The following is a 19,118-nucleotide window of genomic DNA, read 5'->3' on the forward strand; positions in this document are numbered from 1 at the left end:
ATTTTATTTTATTTGGGGGGATATGGTGGGGGTGGGGGTGGGGTGGGTTGATTCTTACATGGGGGTGTCGGTACCTTCAGAAACTTTAACCAAAGTCGTGTTTGGCTGCTTGTGGCAGTGGTTCAGCAGTGGGCAGGTGGTGGGGACTCGTTTAAATCTACTTTGTCAGCATAAAGGGTAGATATGGGCAAAGATTGTGGGTCCTGATTCTAGGGACATGGCATGTCTGAGGGTGTACCGTGGTCTCCAGTAACCAGGTGAAGTGTACGGTGGGACCTCCTCTTTCCTTCCTCCCTCTCATGCATGCTCCGGAGGAAGTTTTCAGGTCCTGGCCCCTCCCAATCATTCAGCCCTGAGCCAGACCCTAAAGGTTGTTTTGTCCTAACCTGGAGAGGTCTGGTTCCCAGCGCTGGGGTGAGTTGAAGATCTTAGATGCCTGCACTGCGAGTTTTAAATTCGCCTTCTTCCTGGGGCCAGGGTTTGGAGAAGCTGTAGCCACTAGGGTCCGGGCAGCTGTGGGGCTTTCGTGTCCCCTAGTTAGAAGACAGCAGACATTGGTGTAGCAGGGACAGAAGAATGGTGAGCTGGACTAGCAGGCCAGCCAGAGGGGCTCGGAGGGAGGGAAAAGGAAGAGTGAACGACATCGCAGGTCGAGGCAGAGGGTTGAGGGTGCAGAAGAATCGGGAAAGCCATGGGGCCACCGGGGGGCTTCAGATGGAGGAAGAGAGAGCTTGGTAGAGATGGTTTGAGGATGTGAGATGGGAACAGAGATAGGGAGCAGAAGAGAAATCTTAGAGAGGATCAGGGCATTTAGGAAAGGTGGGCAAGCCTAGTGGTAGAGGGTGAAGAGGAAGTGTGAAGGGCAGGAGGGAACAGTGGCTACAGGTCCCTGGCCCCAGCAAGCCACCTGGGGCTTCCTTCAACTCATGCCTTGAGCTGGCCCTCCCTTCTCCAGGCTCATGGGTAAACCGAGGCCTCGCGCCCATGCCCTCTGCCTCCTCACAGGACTGACCTTTGGGGTCCCTCCGTTCCCAAGGCTAGCATGAGAGGGACTGGCTGTCTTCCCTGCCCTCCCTGCAGAGGAGACAGGACAGGACTCTGCAGAGCATCTAGGCCCTTCAGACAGAGAGCAGATGAACTGGTCCCCAGGGCTGCCTGGCCCACCTTGAGGCTCGCCATGGCAGGTCCCCGAGAAAAGGCAGATGCAGTTTTATTGCATTGTTTCTTTATTATTATTATTATTGTTACTGTTATTGTTATGGACATTTGATGCGTGAGTAGAGGTGGTTCTTGGCCCCCCCCCAGCTGGCCTCTGCAGAGCTCACAGGTGGTGGCCAGGCAGGGAGGAGGAAGAAGAGGTGGTTTGGTTTTTTTTGGTGATGCATGCAGATCAAATGGAAAACAGCACACACACACACACACACACACACACACACACACACACACACACACACACACACACACACACACACACACACACACACACAGACACACACACACACAGACACACACACAGACACACACATAGACACACACACAGACACACACACACATACACAGACACACACACACACACCCCACTCACATATACTCAGACCCAGAAGGTCCCCCCACTTCCCCCAAACACAGGAACCAAGGCCAAAGGTAAGGATAGCACAGCTTGATGGACTTCACTGGCTCAATATAGGCTTTAGCATCTATCCCCCTGTAGTCTCCATAGTCTCTGTTTTCATTGGTATATTTGCAGAAGGCCACATGTTAAAACTAGAGGAGTTACCTTCTTTCTCTGCCGAGAGGGACGTGGGCAGCATCTCCCCCTGTGCTTGGCCATGCTGCCAGCAGAAAGGGATTTGGGGGTTGTGCCCTTCCCCACCCCCACCTCCAGAAGGCTGTCTGGGCGCCCCTTTGTGCAAGGGGGAACCAGATGCTGTCCTTCCCCCTTTCCATCTGGGCATCCAGTACCTGTCCCCCCAAGCCCTGGAGCCAGGTAAAATGACTTTCACCAAGGGGGACAGTCTTCTGCTCAGTGGCAGGGCCCACTGGGCCCTGTTACGTAACTGTCCAGTTTTATTTTAATTTAACTCTTTTCTGTTTTGTGAGCATGTGTGCTCTTTTCCTGTTCCCTGGGCCCAGCCCTCATTTCAGTGTTAAGTGGATATGTGCCACCTTCCTCCCCTCCCCCACTAGCCAGCCAGCCTTCCCAGACTCCTGGTTGTTAGCTCTGTTCCTGTCTTCTCCTCCAACTGAGCTTCCTGAGCTGATTCCCAGGCTGGGTTAGCCAGATGTCTGAGCCACCCCCTCCCCTCTTCCCTCTCAGGACCTGTCCTGGGACCCTGGCCAATTTCCCAGGGAGAGGCCAGGAGAGCCAGTGTGGGGGTAGGGGTGGGGGAGAGCTGGGTGACCCTAGGGCCTTGCTCTCCCCACCTCCAGCTTGTGGCCCCAGCTCAGCGTTGTACCTCGTGGCCGAAGGCAGTGCTGGAAGCTTGTGTGCCCCCTCCCTTCTTACAGGGGTGGGTGCCTACTGGGGGGCACCTGGGCCGGCAGTATTGCCCCATTGTCCCTTTTTCAAAAACAAAATGCCCTTGTTTGTAAACCCTTCTTAGAAGCTTGAAAATAAAAAAATAATAATAATAATAAAAAACCACCACCAAAAAAAAAATCCCTTTTCCTCAGCTATGTCCAGAGTGGAGAAAAAGGATGGGGGATGGGGGGTGGGGAGGGATGGGGGATGAGGTTTGCTCTCAGGCTGTGGTAAGAAGAGGTGAGTGAGGATACCAGCCCCATCCCACCTGCCTCTGGACTTGGCTTGGTGTGGGGGTGAGGGAGGATGGGCTAACCTTGAGGGGCTGCCTCTGAGATTCATACTTGTGGCCTGATTGGGGGTTTGACCTTCCTGCTGCAGGTAGGTCAGGTGAGACTGTTAATCCCATTTCTGCCAGTATAGGGACTAGGGCCTTGAGCTGCCCTTCTTTGAACCAACATGCTCAGCTCAGGTGTCATTCTCTCTTTCCACCCCCTCCCAGGTAGTCTGGAGACTTGGAGATGGCCCTGACCACATAGATTCCCTTCCTGCACACGCCCTGCCAATCTCAGCAGAGGGAGGGGGAAGACCATGCCATGTGTTCAGTTCTGCCCCCAAGTATAGTACAAACTGGGCCTCAGAGAGGACTAGCTGCCCACGGCCTCGCTACCCCCATTCCACGTCAGCACTAGTACTGGGTGGGTCCAGGTCCCATCCCAGGAGGGGGTGAGACCAGCTTCTCCCTTCTCCAGCACAGACTCCAAAGACATTCCGGGTCTGTCCTAGAGTCAGTATGGTGGGATTGGCTGCTTTCTTCCTTCCCTTCCTCCTTCAGGCTCCCACACCTACCCCAGGTAGAATGGGTAGGTGCCAGGGGGGATTGGTAAAGATATATCAGCCCTCATCCTAGTTTGCCCTGCCCTCCACCCAGCTAACGTCTCTCAGGGCTCCAATGTCAGTGCAAGACTATGAGGCCCTGTAGACCTCTTAAACTTCAGACTTCTGTTTTCCCTTTCCTCCACTCTTCCCCTTAAAATTCTTCCCATCTGATCATTCTCTTGGACGTGCTGCTGGATCCCAATCACTGGAGATGCATTATCTTGGAAGGTTAATCTTCTGTGACCAAGGAATTTATTAGTGTGGCAAAGTAGGAGGGCTGGGGAGCCCTCCATTACTTCTAGAAAAAGGGAAACTGGTATTGGTCACTTCCTAAGAAGGGGCAGCTTCACCTCCCCTTCCCTCCCAGGTCTACCAGAATCTTCCTCTCACCATTGCTCCCAGGACCCCCCTGGGGGAGGTAGAATCCGTCATGAACGTGAGTAGGGGTGTTGGTCTTGCAGAGGGGGGAGGTAGTAGCGGCAGGTGAAGCCTGTTCAGTATCTAGGCATTCCTATCCCAGACTTTTCAAAAACAACCCCCCTCCTCCCCATGCATTTGGCATGTCCTGAGGATGAGCAGGGATTATCTTCCTCATTTTGAAAAGGCAGTAAGAGTCCAGGGAGGGGTAAAGTATTTACAGAAGGCCACAGAGCCAAACCTAAAGTTTCCTGAATGCCAGAGCTTTTCCACCTGGCAAAGTAAGCCCTCACCTGTCCCTAAGCCCTTATACCTGTCCTCTGCTTGATGTGCCCTCCGGAGTCCTCCCATCACATTAGACTGGGGTTTTTTTCTTAGAGGTGGGGAGTTAAGAAATGGCTTCAGTTGAGGACTTAACAGGTTTGGTCACTTTCTTCCCTGGAGTTGGGGGGGTTGGGGAAGGGCTAGCTAGCACATGGTGGGTTCCCCAGAGCCAGCATCATACAGGCTTTCTCTGTGGCCAGTTTGCCTGTCTCCTGCTCTGCCCAACCCTGGACCTCGGCGCCCACCCTTCAACTTGATTGTCTCCAGTTCAGATACGTTCCGGAGGTTCCCAGGGCCATGTGTGGTGCCTGCCAACAGTCCTGTGTTTGTGGAGGTGATGGGGGAGGGCTGGGGTTGGGATCCAGGGGGCCTACTGATGACTGGGGGATGGTGGGCTGTTGTGATGTGCTTTGTTGGGGTTTTTTTAAATACTGAATTTGGATTCCACGGCCCTGGGTTCGTATTCCGCTTTTCCCATGGTTGCCTATTGGTTGGTTGGTTGTTTCACTGCTCTGGCCTCTGATTTAAAGCTCATCTAAAAAGGCAGCCTGGAAAGTGCAGAAGAATCAGAGGAGAGGGGTTGGAGTCGGGGCTCTGCTGCTTATTTGGTATGACCTTGGACAAAATGTTGAACCCCTCTGGACTTCAGTTTCCCCATCTGTAAAATGAGGGGGTTGGATTGGATCACTGAGGTCCTTTCTGGCTCTCCTCCGTGATTCTATGATGGGTCACAGTGAGGGGCACTGGATTATATTTCTGAAATCCCAACTATAAGTCTATGAATCATGCTTTAGTAGGATGGCCAGATGGGACAGTTGGTCCCACCCTGAGGAATGGGGGTTTGGGAGCCCAGCTGCCTCAGCCCACCTTGGCAACTGGCTCCCAGTGTCCCTCGCTGTCTTCTGTCCTATCCCTCAGGCCTCCTTGGCTCAGCCTTCTTCACGATGGGGCCTTTTTTTGCACCGATGCTCCCTATCGCCTTCCTCTGACCCGACCCAGGGCTCCCCACTCTTGCTGCTGCTAAGAGGTGGCTGTCCAGCCGAAGCCTCTGTCTCCTTCCACCCCCCACCCCCTGGGTCTCTGCCCCAAACCAGACTCAGCTTCCGCCTGCGCCCCATCTTCAATGCCTCTGTGCAGTTCCTACACTGCCAACTGGGACTCTGCCGCCGTCGGGCTGCCCCACGGAGAGGCTCCCGAAGTGCCAACCAGCCCCCAAGGGTCTGTGAGGTTTTTAGGGGACATCCTGGTTCTTGAAGGGAACGAGGGTAGGGGAGCGATTAATTTCTGGCTTTGGAGGTTTCAGGGTGGCATCAGATGTCTGGCTCTGGGAGCAGAGGGGCAAGGGTGGGAATGGGAGGATAGTGAAAGGGGGCTCTCAACTTCCCTTATTCCCTGTGGGTCTCAGTGTCTCTCCCAGGATGAAGCCTGCACCGGCAGCGGAAGCAGGGAGGAAGTCATTGGAGAAAGCCCCCATATACACACCCTTTCTCAGCCCATCATTGTCACTGTGCCCCCACCCCTCCATAGACCCCCTCGCATTCCCCCTGGTGAGATTGTTTAGCCTCTTCCTCAGTGTGGGTTAGAGGAAGGGGCAGGGGGGGAGGTGATGGAAGGTTGCATTTCTGAATTCTTGAGGAAGGCAGTGGCTAGGGACTTGGATGGGAAAGGGGAAGAAGAATGGGGAGTACCTGCCTGGGCTATTCCAGGGGCAAACCCCTGGCTCAGAGCCTACCTGCTCCTCTCGTTCTAAGCTCAGTCACAAGCTGGTCTGGGCCAGGTCCTCCACCCTGACCCACAAGCCCCAGGCTGCGGAGGCCTGGACCCTGCCCCGGTTGTAGCCATCGCTGTGTCTGCCTTTGTCTTGGGGGCTGCCCTCACTGCCGGCTTGGGTCTGATCTATGTGCATACAGGTATGAGGGCTCTGCCTTCCTGGGGCTCAGCCTGGGCTGCCTCCCTTGGGAGGCTCATTGAACATCCAACAAATGTACATTTGCTGGGGTTCCTGCACTTCAGCCTGTCTCAGCCAGGAGGGTCTCTCTTTTCTATCCCCACAACTGAGGTTCTGAGGATTTCCCTCCCTCTAGGTGGGATTTGGAAGGACTACCACACTCCCCAATCAAGCATGCATTCTCTCTCCCAGCTCCACCCCCACCAAGGACAACCCCCAGTGGATCTCCAAGCCCCTCCCAGTCTAGGAGACCTCAGTGAGAGCAGGTAACTGGGGGACAGGGTCAGGGGAAATTTGGGTGGTAAGGGGTCTCAGTTCTGGTACATTTCATTCAGGGTCTTGGTGAGGGGGTGGTCCTGGAATTCCAGGAGAAACCATTGAAAAAGAGTGTCCAGCAATGTAGTATGGTGGAAAAAAACCTAGGACTTTGAGTCAAAAGACCAGAGTTCAAGGTCCTGCACTCCCATTTCCCTTCTCAGAACCTCAGTTTACTCCTCTGTAAATAAAGGGGTTGGATTAAATGATCTCTTAAGTTTCCTTCCACTGCTAAATCTTATCATTCATTCTATGGTACCTTTGCTGCAGAGTCCTGCTCCAACAGGCAGAGCCCATCAGGAGCCCCCATCTTTCCCCCCCCCCCCCAGAAATGCTACCTCCATGTCTCTCCACCTAGGATCTCCAAACCCTGAAAAATAAACCTGACTTTCTGCAGCTGTGGCCCCTGCCCCTTTGTGCAGTGATGGTCTTGTGGTACAGGATGAGGACAGGGTGGGGGTGTGGGAATGGGAGTCACACCACCCAGGGAGTCGAAAGACCTAGGTTCTTTCCAGTATTGGTTCTTCCACATAGTACCTGTGTGGCCCGGGCAAATTGATTTTCTCCTCTTAATTCAACAAAAAATGAAACAAGTATTCATGTGTCAGGCACTGTACTAAAAGTAGAGCAGCCTTTTGCCCTCCATGAACTTATACGGAGGGGGAAGACACACATGTAACCTGTTATCCAGACACACACGCATCCAAGACCCTGGGCTCATAGGAAAAGGTCTAGTCTGGAGTTTACATTTTAGAGGTATGTCAAATATGGGACTTGACCTAGGTCTGAAAGACTCCAAGACTAGCTTACTCTATAACACATCATCTCTACTCCTAGAGAAATCCTTAAACTAAGGCTTGGATACAGCTCTTGGCTAGGTTTCTCTGAAACCTAGACATAGGACAATCCCCAAAGCTGCTACTGTAGAGGATATCTCTTTTATGTCCAGAAGACCAGAATCTAGAGGATTGTCCTAAGTAATTAACACCCCCCCCCCCAGAGGGGTTTGGGGCTCAAGAACTTTGACTATGAGCTGCCTCCCATCAGCTAAGCAGCCCCATGCACCCATTTTCATTTGCTGCTTCTGCAAGTCAGCATTAGCTGCTCCAGGTTGGAGAGGGAAAGAAGAGAAGGAATCTGTCTACCTAGGTACAAGGGAATAGGAAAAGAAGAGTGGGAGACCTCTCAGTTTGCTTTATAGACCATGGTGGAGGAGGGGGCAGCTCACTAGTCATCCAGAAATCAGCTCTATTCATGGGGAGCCAATCAGAGGCACTCCTTGTGTCTTTGGCAAGGTGCCAGGATACATGCCTACCTACACTAAAAGTGCCATTTAAGTACCTACAGGCAAAGGTCCATTCCTTGTAATCTTATTCATTTGATTGGAGAGCTCATTAAATTGGTCACCCCTCCATAATCTCTTCCAGATAAATATTAGCTATACCAGAAAATCAAACTAGGCTGAGTGTGCACTGGGACATATCCTCCATTCTAAATAATTTTTGGGGATCTGGGGAAGCTCAAGTATTGGCCTCTCCTAGACAACCTTCAGTGTTTTGCACTAAGAATTTCAGTTCTTAGGTACATGTTAGAAATCAAACCTTCCACAGCTGATAGACATAGAGATGATGCCCAACCCAAAATGCATTTTTACACAAATTCAAAAAGCAAGCCATATTTTGCAAAGTTCATCTGGCTTGGCTTTTGTAAAGGATTATCTCAACCTAAAAATGAATTAGAAAAACAAACAACAAAAAAATTAAAATGAATAGAAATAGCAAAAACAGATGAAAGAACACAAGTCTCCCCTTCCCTGCCCCAAAGAAATCTAATCCCAGTTCAGCTCACCAGATGTGGGACTGTTCTTCAGATTTCTTGGAAATTGACCCTTTGTTCCCAAGTGAAGAACCAGCTATTCTGAACAAAAATCAACTTTCCCAATGGATCCCTACAATACACAAGGCAATCTAAATGGAGGTCCAGACAAGTTGTCTTAATTTATCATTATGTCACCAACCCATAACTTCACAGTCCCAGATAAGAAACTTCATGTGTGAAGGTCCAACCTTAGGGTGTGCATTTGGTGGATATTCCAGTTGGCACTTGAACTGCTTCAATATCAACACCAGCCCCTGTGACTGATATCCTGCCTTTTGCAAATCTAGAGACAGATTAAGATAAAATCTAGGGAAAAATAAATTCACTTGACTGTCATTTAACAACTTATCAGAGAATGTAGTTCCTAATTTTGCCCACCAAGTGGTGCACTACAACCATCCGCCGAGTGGTCTTGTCAAGGTCATTTTGACACGTGCAAAAGGTCTCTCTTTTTATAAGAGCAGACGGTATACTCTGCCAAGCCACTGGCTTCAAAAGGGCATTGCCATGGAAAAACTAAAACACCCACTGACCTGAACTCCAAATTCTAGACAATGAGTTAATAAGTATCACACCAGAATATAAAAATTAGACCTTTTGCTCATTATATAGCCCTACCCCAAGATTTAACTGTAAAAAAAAAAATTCAAAATAAACTGTGGATAACAGACCTCAGCTCCCCCATAGGCATCCATTGTACAATATGGATACTGAGTATGAGATAGCCTTTATTTCAGGACCTACCCTCTATCCCCCAAAAAAGAATAAAACAAGAAGGACACACTGGAGCCCTGGAACAAATACATGAAAATAGAGGGCTAATAGGCTCTTCAGTTCTCCCAGGTGGGTATAGACTGTAAGGACTGCAGAACAGTCATTTCCCTTTAGCCAGTCTGTATTCTGAGCAATTCTTGGTGATAGGGAGGAGATTTGGCAAGATCCAGATCTCCCGACCTGGCTCTAGTCCTCCACTTGCAGGAACCAGGATGGTTTTCCTCTTCTTTCTTTGAAAAATTGTACTGTTGAGAGACTCTTCTGCTTCTCAGACCAGGATCCTAACTCTTGGGATCTCACAAAGTTTTGAGTAGAGACAAGATAAGTTGAAAGGTCAGCAAAACCCAATCTCAGGCAGAATCTTTCCCTCTCGAGACATATGCAAACATACTTCTCCCTTTGTCATGTGCTTCTGCAGGAATTCTATACATGCCCAGGCTGCTTGGGGAGGGAAGAGTCTATCCTGAGGAACTTTAGTTTCAGACCTATGTTCAGAAAAGAACTCTCTCTTAAAGACTCTTAAAGAAGGAACAGGGAAAAAAGAAGACAAATAGAAGAGATTAGGGTGGAGGGAAATACAGTTAGCAGTCATAACTGTGCATGTGAATGGAATAAACTGACTCATAAAATGGAAAACAACAGCACAATTGATTAGAAAGAAGAATCCAACAATATATCGTTTACAAGAAACATTCTTGAAACAGACAGTTACATGAGAAGTTTAAATAGAGGTCTGTAGAAAAATGTATTATACGTCAGCTGAAGTAAAATAAAATCAGGTGTGGCAATCATGATCTCAGACAAAGCAACAGCAACAACAAAAAAAAAGATCTAATTAAAGAGATAATCATGGAAACTACATTTTGCTAAAAGGTACTATAGACAAAAAATTAATGTAAATACTGAACATATGCACTGAATTTCACAGCTTCTAAATTCTTAAAGGAGAAGCTAAATGAGTTAAGGGAAGAAATGATAAAACTATAATAGCAGGGGGAACCTTGATTTACCTCTCTCAGACCTAGATAGATCTGACAAAAAAAATAAATAAGAAAAAAAGTTAAAGAGATTAATAGAATTTTAGAAAATTAGATATGATGGACTTCTGGAGAATATTGAGTAGGAATAGAAAGATTATATCTATCTTTCAGCAATGCATGGAATCATCATGAAACTCAATGTGTACTGAGCATTAAAACCTTACAAACAAATGCATAAAAATTGAAAACATCTTTTCCTGACCATGACACAATAAAAATTACATTCAATAAAGGGCCTTTGAAGTATAGGTTAGAAATTAGACACTAAGTAACTTAATCCTAAAGAATAAGTAGATCAAAGATCAAATTGTAAAAACTACTATTAGAGATAACAACAATGAGACAACATGCCAAAATTTGTGGAAGGAGGCCATAGCAGAACTTAGGAAGAATTTGTATCTTTAAATGTTTGCATCAATAAAAATGAGAAAGAGCAAAAAAAATCCAATTAAATACCAAAGTAGAAATCCTGAAAAGTTGAAGGAAAAATGAATAAAATTGAAAGTAAAAAAAAATTAGCTAATAAATAAAACTAAGGGCTGAATTTTGGGGGGGGGTATACAAAAATAGATAAACCACTGGCTAATTTGATGAAAAAATAATAAAGCAAATTACCAGTATCAAAAATAAAGGTGAATTCACAGCCAATGTGAAGAAGAAATAAAAACAATTATTAGAAGCTATTTCACCCAACTATATGTCAATAAAATTAACAATCTGAATGAAGTAACTGAATATTTGCAAAAATATTAATTGTTCAAATAAATAGAATAGGAAATAGAATACTTAAATAACCCTATCTTAGAAAAAGAAATTTAACAATAAATCAACTCCGTAAGAAAAAAAAACCTCAGAATCAGATGGATTAAAAAGCTAACTGGAACAATTAATTCTAATATTACAAAAACTATTTTTGAAAATAGGTAAAGGAGTCCTATCAAATTCCCTCTATGCACAAATATGATGTTGATACCTAAACCAGGGAGACTCAACACAGAATAAGAAAATCACAGATCAATTTTCCTAATGAATATTGATGCAAAAATTTTAAATAAGATACTGGAAAAGAGGTTACAGAAATTTATAACATAGATCATACATTAGGAGTAGGCTGTATTTATACCAGGAGTGCAGGATTGGATCATTATTTTAAAAAAACTATAATCATAACTGACCATAGTAATAACCAAAACAACAAAAACAATACAATTATTTCAGCAGATAGAGAAAAATCTTTTGACAAAATACAACACCCATTCCTGTTTAAAACAAACACCAACCCCAGAAAGCATAGGAATAAACTGAACTTTGTATAAAATGATAAGTAGTAACTATTCAAAACCAACAGCAAGCATTCTCTATAATGGGGAAAAGTTAGAAGCCTTTCCAATAAGAGCAGGGGTGAAGTAAAAATGTCCTTTATCACTGTTACTATTAAATGTTCTACTAGAACTGCTAGATATAGCAATTAAAAAAAAAAAGACATTGAAGGAATAAGCACAGGTAGAGAGGAAACAAAACTAATTTTTTGCAAATGGTTTAGTTAGAGAACCCTAAGCACTCAACTAAAAAAATAATTGAAACAATTAGTAGCTTCAACAAAGTTGAAGGATACAAAATAAACCCTCCTAAATTAGTATATTACCAACAAAACCTGGCAGGAAGAGAAAGAAAGAGAAATTCCATTTAAAACTACTACTGACATTATAAAATACTTGGGAGTCCACCTGCCAGGACACACAGGAACTATATGAACACAATTAAAATACACTCAGCAAAATAAAGATAGATCTAAATAACTGCAGAAATATTAATTGTTCATGGGTGGGTTGAATCAACATAATAGAGATGACAAATACCTAAATTTACCTATTTAATGCCTTACTAATAAAACTACCAAAGAATTACTGCAAAGAGCTAGAAAAAAATAACAAAATTCATCTGGAGGAATAAAAGGTCAATAACAAGGCAATCAACAACAAACAAATGTGAAGGAAAGAGGTGTATACTAAAAGGCTGTCATTGTCAAAAGCAGTTTGGCACTGGGGAACAGATTAGATACATAACATACAGAAGCAAATGAGTCCAGTAACCTAGTGTTGGATAAATCTAAAGATCCCAAATATTTGGGCAAGAACTCAATATTCAGCTGTTAGGAATATTCAAAAACATTCAAATGGAAATATTCAGTATTCAAAAACAAGAAACTTAAGTATAGACCAACATCTTACAATATATACTAAGAAAAGCTCAAAATGGGCGCATAATTTAGACATAAAGATTGGTATCATAAGCAAATTACTGACACATAGAAGAGACTACCTGTCAAATCTCAGTATAAGGGAAGATCATGAACAAACAAGAGACAGAGAAATTCACAAGAGATCAGATGGATAATTTTGATTACATAAAATTAAACCATTTTTATACCAACAAAATCAATGTAGCCAAAATTAGAAGAAGAAAAGCATGAAACTGGGGGGAATCTTTGCAATAAGTTTCTTTGACAAAGGTCTCATTTGTAAGATATATAAGGAACTGAATAAAATTTATAAGAATAAAAGCCATTTCCCAAATGATAAATGACCAAAGGATATGAATAGACAGTTTTCAGAGGAAGAAATCTAAGCTATCAGTAGCCATATGAAAAAATGTTATAAATCACTAGTATTTAGAAAAATGCAAATTAAAATAACTCTGAGGTACCACCTTATACCAATCAGATAAACTAGAATGATAAAAAAAAAAAAAAAGAAAATGACAAATACTGGAGGACATGTGGAAAAATAAGTACACTAATGTTCTGCTGGTGGAACTATGAACAAATCCAACTATTTTGGAAATCAACTTTTGACTATGCCCCTGAAGCTAGTAAAGTGCACACTCTTTGACCCAGTATACCACTAGTAGATCTGTACCCCAAATAGATCAAGGACCCATAAGTACAAAAATATTTCTAGTAGTTCTTTTTGTGGTGGCAAAAAATTGGCAAATGAGGAGATGCCTATTAAATTGCTGAACAAGTTATAGTATATGAATGTAATGGAATACTATTGTGGCATAAAAAATGATAAAAGGGATGGTTTCAGAAAAACCTGGGAACCCTTGTATGAACTGATACAAAGTGAAGTGAGCAGAACCAGGAGAACAATTTATATAATGGAAATATTACAAATATAATCAATTTTGAAAGACTTAGTAACTCTGATCAACACAATGACTAAACACAATTACAAAGGACTCATGATGAAACACACTATCTCCACTTTCAGAAAGAGAGGATAAACTCGGAGTGCAGAATGAAGCATATTTTCTTCTCTTTATTTTTTGGACATAACTAATGTGGAAGTTTGTTTTGCATAATTGTATATTTCTATTGGGCTGTGTTTTTCTTCTCAATAGGTGGGGGAGCAAGAAGATGGACAGAGAGAATTTGGAACTGAAAATAAAATAAAATTGAATTAAAAAAAAGAAATCAATTCTATCACAAAGTATAAAGTTGATATCCAAAAGGACCTATGGGCAACATGTTTTTAAGATTGCTGAACTTTTACTGACTTGACCTCTTAACAACTGTTCCCCTGATGCACATTTATCATGCTTTGTATATATCTTTTCTCTAATCTGTATTATCTAATCTGTATCCAAATACAGATCACTTCATGTAACCAAGAGTTAACTTTTATAGAGAATTGACCTGGTAATGGAGAATCTGGCTTTTTAACATTCTTCAGTTATACTCTTTACTTCTGTAAAGCATCAGATCTATACAGGATATATCTACAAATTAGATTTCTAACATGCAAAAGAGCTGACCCAGAGTTTCCCTCCTATGACTGACAAGAGTTTACTAAATAAACATTACACCTTGTCATCACCATAGCAGGAATACATGTTAAATCCAAGCCTTGGGAACCAGGTTTTTTTCCCCTCTTTAATCCAATGTTTTCCACTATATCAAGAGGTTAAGTTGCTCAATCTTAAATTTCCAAAATCTTGCATTAGCGCACCTGTAGATGTGTGCATCTAGTTGACGTATATAAGATTTTTGTGTGTTGCCTTAAAGTTTTCACATGATAGTAGAATAGCGGCATCCTGTGAGTGGAGAGTCATAATTCCTAACAAGTCATTGTGTAAGAAAAAATAAAAGTAATGCAAGTAAACCGGAGGAAAAAGAATAGGGAAGGAGTATAGGAAGAAAAGATCTGAGATTAAGGGAAGGTTGTAACAAGGTAGGAATTTGGGAGTGAGAGAGCTGAGATGGATGGGGAATGTGGGCAGTAGTACAGGGAAAGAAGGTTTTCCCCTAGGTGAGTTTGTATCACATGGACTAGGACAGTAAGAGGCAGGAGGGTAAGAGTTATAGAACAAGTCAGTAATGATCATAGTGGTTTGTTTTTTTCTCCTCTCAGCCGTGACATTCGTGTCTGCTACCTTCTGCTACATACTGGTGCTACTGCTCACTGCCATACTCATTTTCTGCACCATATGGCACATTATAGAATTTATGACCTGAAGACTGATTACAAGAATCCTATAGACCAATCCCAGAGAAGGAATTGGCAAACCACTCCAGTATCTGCCAGAAAACCCCATGAACAGTATGGTCACCAAGAGTCAGACACAACTGAATGAGTAAACAATAAGTAGACCAATCAATAGACAATCCTCTTGTACTCCCAGAATATCTCATCTATGTTTTCTTTTATATCATGTTTCTTTGCATAGTAGAACAGTTTTTACTGGGTCTCAATGTGTCATTGTTGGCATATCAAATTTGGAACATGACATATTTTAGTGAGTTCTTAAGATTACATACGATAGGCTCAATCCAGTTAAGTGCATGCAAAAGCCACAAGGGGAAAGGTTTCTATCCAATAAGAACTTGTTTTGAGGATTAGCCCATGCAGTATGACCAGTTGCTTTTTAAGAAAAACCTATTTTTAAAAAATTTCTTATTTTTATCTGTAAAGACTATTTTCATATATTATGAATTCTTGAATGAAATTATATATTAATAAATATAAAAGGATTATGTCTAGTTTTGACAGATTTGAACTTGTGCACTTTAAGGAAGAGCCATAATTTTCTGAATAATTGAATTAATTATCAACTGTCCTTAGTCCATTGGAAGTTATAGAAGTTTCTAGCAGCTTAGTTTGGTTTTAAGAAAATATTCATTATAAATTAGCTGTAAAGATCAAGTGCTTTTGAAGGACTAAAAACTTTATACATATGACCTTGTCAGAAACCTTATAGATTTCTTTATATATCATGTAAAAACTGATATGGATATATTTGCAAAAATAGGATGTTGGGATTTTTTCTTAATATTTTAATATTAGCCCTATTTTTGGATTATGAGAGAATTTCCCATACTGGTTCCATAAAATTCACATAATCAAATGCTTAATTCTTAAGCATAAATGCGCCTATAATTATATACTAAATGATCTTCGAAGGAATGCATTTTAAATGTTTTCATTTGTAGGAATCTCTTAGTAAGAAATTCTGTATTCTACTTATTGTTACAAAGCAGCAATAAAAGAATTTGCTAGTTATACTTAAGATGTTCGGAAAAGAACATTGTGAACATTGTGTAACCACCCTCCCATTCCTCAGTGCAAAACAATAAAAGTCTAAAATTAAGGTTTCTTTTTCAGTGCATTGTTTCAGAAATTACAGATAATGCTTTTAAATAGTTAATCTGCAGCTACAATAAATGTATGTAAACATGTAAAAGCCAAACATGTAGACATGTAAAAGCCAATAATGGTTATTAGCATTTATGGAGCACTCTGAGAGTTGCAAAGCACTTTGCAAGTTTGATCGTCACCACAATACTGAGAGACAAGTGCTGTTTTTAACCACCACCCCATCCCCACCCCCACTCCTCATTTTACATGTGAGGAAACTCAGAGGTTAATGACTTGCTCTGGGCCAGACAGCTAGGAAGTATCTGAGACTGAATTTGAACTCAGATCTTCCTTCCTCCAGGTTCAGTGCTCTACCACACTAGCTAGTTATCTAACAAGAATTTATTAAGTGCCTCCTATGGACCAGGGACTATGCTAAGGGCTAGAGATACAAAGAAAGGTAAAAATCATCCCTGCCCTCAAGAAGCTCACCTTCTAATGGGTGAAACAACATGAACACAACTATGTAAATAGAAAATATTTATAGAAACAAAGGAAGAATCTCAGAGGAGGGGACCAGAGAAGGCCTCTTTCTAAGGTGGCATTGGAGTTGAGACTTGAAGGAAGCCAGAGAAGCCTAGAGGGAGAAACATCCTAATAACCCGGCCATTAAAAAGGTGCAGAATTGGAATGTATGAGGAACAACATGGAGTTCAGTATTCATGAGTGATAGAATACTTGAATAGAAATACATGTTTGTCAGAAAGACTGGTTTGGAGGGACCAGGTTGTAAAGAACAAGGGGTTAATTCGATAGGCATTCTTCGGAGATATTGTGGCTTCAGTTCCATATCACTGCAATCAAGTGACTGTTGCAATGAAGCACGTCACCTGAATTTTTTGGTTTCCCAGTGCATATAAAAGTTATGTTCACACCATACTGTAGTCTATTAAATATCTAATAGTATATTGTATATATAATATATGTGTAATATAAATGTATCTTAATGAAAAAAACATTTTATTGCTAAAAATGCATCTGAGCCTTCCCCAAGTTGTAATCTTTTTGCTGGTGGAAGGTCTTGCCTCAGTGCTCATGACTGCTGATTGATGAGGGTGATGGTTGCTGAAGGTTGGGGTGGCTGTGGCAATTTCTTAAAATAAGACAATAAAATTTGCTGCACTGATTGGCTCTTCCTTTCCCTCAAACATTTAAAGGCCATTGTGGGATTATTAATTGGCCTAATTTCAATATTGTTGTGTCTCAGGGAATAGGGAGGCCTGAGGAGAGGGAGAGAAATGGCTGGTCCTGGTCTGTGGAACACTCAGAACACGCACAATAATTGGAAAAGATGTGACTTGTACAGTACCTAGAAAATACACCATATCACATTGCTTCCCCCAACAGTGTCATTGCCTGGATCATTAACTTATGACTGGCAGCCACTTGGTGGCAAGATGCCACAGGAAGAGACCCAGAATTTACAAAGTCCAGATTAGAGGTGAAAAAGGAAAAGGTGGCCCTGACCATTGTGAAGAGAGAGAAGTGGGGGAGGGGTGAGAGAATGATGTCATAATTCCTCAATATTATGAAAACCTTCTTCAATTCCTTCCTTCTTAGTCTCCCTCAGCTTTGGCCTGGTCTCCTCCAGCTCCGGCCCAGATAAGCCCAGCCACTGTCCTAGTCCTGGCTTGGTTGTTGAATGTTAGAAAGGTGGCCCTGGCCCTGTCTCATTAGCTATGGACTTGCACTTAGATGAGTCCCAGACTATCAGTCACTCTCCCAGTCTCCACAAGGGGCATCCCCAGACCAGCACAATACTAGATGATGTGAGCCTGCCACTGGATGTGGATGTCCCCTTTGTTCTGGGAGATGGGATCATAGAGAAGACAGGTGCTGTGGTCATTGACATGGGCACGGGAACCTGCAAGTCTGGCTTTGCTGGGCAGGCGAAGCCCATGTCTACTGTGGCCACTGTTCTTGGCCGCTTGCCAGAAAAAGCTTCAACGACAAGCCAGCCTCAGCTGCCAACCTTCATTGGTGAGAGCGCAAGAAAGCACCCAGGACTCAGCTTGATCCAGCCCTTGAAGAGTGGTATCATCGTGGACTGGGAGGCAGCAGAGACCCTTTGGCACTACATTTTCTATAATGACCTAGGAGTGGCCCCGGAGGATCATGCTCTCCTTCTCTCTGACCCACCATTCAGCCCCACAACCAACCGGGAAAAACTGGTGGAGGTAGTGTTCGAGTCTCTTCGCTCTCCGGGTATGTATGTGGCCTACCAGTCAGTGCTATCTGTCTATGCCCATGGTTTAGTCAGTGGACTGGTGGTGGATACGGGTCATGGTGTGACTCACACTGTCCCAGTGTATCAGGGCTATAACCTGCCCCATGCCACTGAGAGGATGGATTTGGCTGGTGCCCACCTGACAGCCTACCTGGCTGAGATGCTTCGGGGTGCTGGCTACCCCTTTGGTGAACGGGACATCTCCTTGGTGGAAAGCATCAAACACCAATTCTGCTACGTAGCTGCTGACTTCATCGCGGAGCAGAACCAGCCCACAAAGGACAGCAGAGAAAACTTCCAGCTTCCTGATGGGCAGGTCATCAGCCTTGGCAAAGAGCGCTTCCAGTGCCCTGAGCTGCTTTTCAACCCCCCTTCGATGCCAGGACTTGTACCATTGGGAATCCCTGACATGGCCAAGGAAAGCCTGAGGAAGGTGCCCAATGAAGCCCGTGAAGACGTTTCCCAGAATGTCCTACTGTGTGGTGGATCTTCCCTCTTCCCGGGGCTAGAGCAGCGCTTCACCAAGGAGCTGCTCCATGGGGCACCTTCCCAGACTTGCATGACTGTGTTTGCCCAGCCCCTACGGAACTACTCTGTATGGATTGGAGGTTCCATCCTTGCTTCTCTCCGAGCTTTCCAATCCTGCTGGATCCAACGGGCCCAGTATGAGGAGCAAGGACCATACATTGTCTATCGGAAGTGTTATTGATGCTGGCGAGTAGGCGGGTGGGTAGCAAAGAAGCAATAAAGGAAGAAGCTATATGAACCCCAAGCCACACCCCCTGCTCTCCTCTCGTATTGTACTGCTGCCTAGTGCCTCTATCCCCAGACTTTTCTGTTCCCTTCATAGCCTCCTCTTCTTGCTTCTCCCCTCTGCCCTTAGAACCACAGGCTTCTGTCTCAGAAAGGTGGCTTGGCAGAGTGGAAGGGGCACTGAATTTGGAGTATAAGGGGCTGGGTTCAAATTCTTGCTTTGCTACTTCCTGTGTGACCTTGGGCAGATCACTTAACCTCTTGGGGCCTCGGCTTCAGGGACCTAGGAGCTCCTAACCTCTGGAATTCACAAGGATGTCTTCAAGGCTAGAAACAGCCATCTCAG

At 44.0% G+C, this 19,118-nt stretch overlaps 2 protein-coding genes across 4 annotated transcripts; both read left to right on the forward strand.

Moving 5' to 3' along the window:
• The first annotated feature begins 34 nt into the window (after positions 1 to 34).
• Positions 35 to 6,800, forward strand: TGFBR3L (transforming growth factor beta receptor 3 like). Of its 3 annotated transcripts, none has more exons than XM_072600916.1 (8): positions 35 to 3,384; positions 3,768 to 3,836; positions 4,342 to 4,475; positions 5,060 to 5,359; positions 5,547 to 5,688; positions 5,893 to 6,051; positions 6,282 to 6,355; positions 6,675 to 6,800. In XM_072600916.1, exons 1-7 carry the CDS (start codon positions 3,315 to 3,317, stop codon positions 6,347 to 6,349), a joined length of 942 nt encoding a protein of 313 aa, XP_072457017.1. In that variant the 5' UTR covers positions 35 to 3,314; the 3' UTR covers positions 6,350 to 6,355; positions 6,675 to 6,800. The 3 variants fall into 3 exon arrangements, with proteins under 3 accessions (XP_072457017.1, XP_072457016.1, XP_072457015.1); XM_072600915.1 differs by lacking the exon at positions 35 to 3,384 and adding an exon at positions 4,196 to 4,237 and having other exon boundaries at positions 3,823 to 4,098; XM_072600914.1 differs by lacking the exon at positions 35 to 3,384 and having other exon boundaries at positions 3,823 to 4,098.
• Positions 6,801 to 17,300: 10,500 nt separating this feature from the next.
• ACTL9 (actin like 9) lies at positions 17,301 to 18,791 on the forward strand. Its single transcript, XM_072600917.1, has one exon. The coding sequence runs from the start codon at positions 17,472 to 17,474 to the stop codon at positions 18,726 to 18,728; it is 1,257 nt and encodes a 418-aa protein (XP_072457018.1). The 5' UTR covers positions 17,301 to 17,471; the 3' UTR covers positions 18,729 to 18,791.
• The last annotated feature ends 327 nt before the right edge of the window (positions 18,792 to 19,118 follow it).

This window comes from Notamacropus eugenii, chromosome 4 (genome assembly GCF_028372415.1).
Source record: "Notamacropus eugenii isolate mMacEug1 chromosome 4, mMacEug1.pri_v2, whole genome shotgun sequence".
NCBI classification, from domain to species: domain Eukaryota; kingdom Metazoa; phylum Chordata; class Mammalia; order Diprotodontia; family Macropodidae; genus Notamacropus; species Notamacropus eugenii.

Coding starts and splice junctions, on each gene's coding strand:
- TGFBR3L (XM_072600916.1), top strand. CDS start 3,315: ATGGTGGGATTGGCTGCTTTCTTCCTTCCCTTCCTCCTTCAGGCTCCC. Junction 4,476..5,059: donor ACAGTCCTGTGTTTGTGGAG/GTGATGGGGGAG, acceptor CCTATCCCTCAG/GCCTCCTTGGCTCAGCCTTC. Junction 5,360..5,546: donor GTGCCAACCAGCCCCCAAGG/GTCTGTGAGGTT, acceptor TGTGGGTCTCAG/TGTCTCTCCCAGGATGAAGC.
- ACTL9 (XM_072600917.1), top strand. CDS start 17,472: ATGGACTTGCACTTAGATGAGTCCCAGACTATCAGTCACTCTCCCAGT.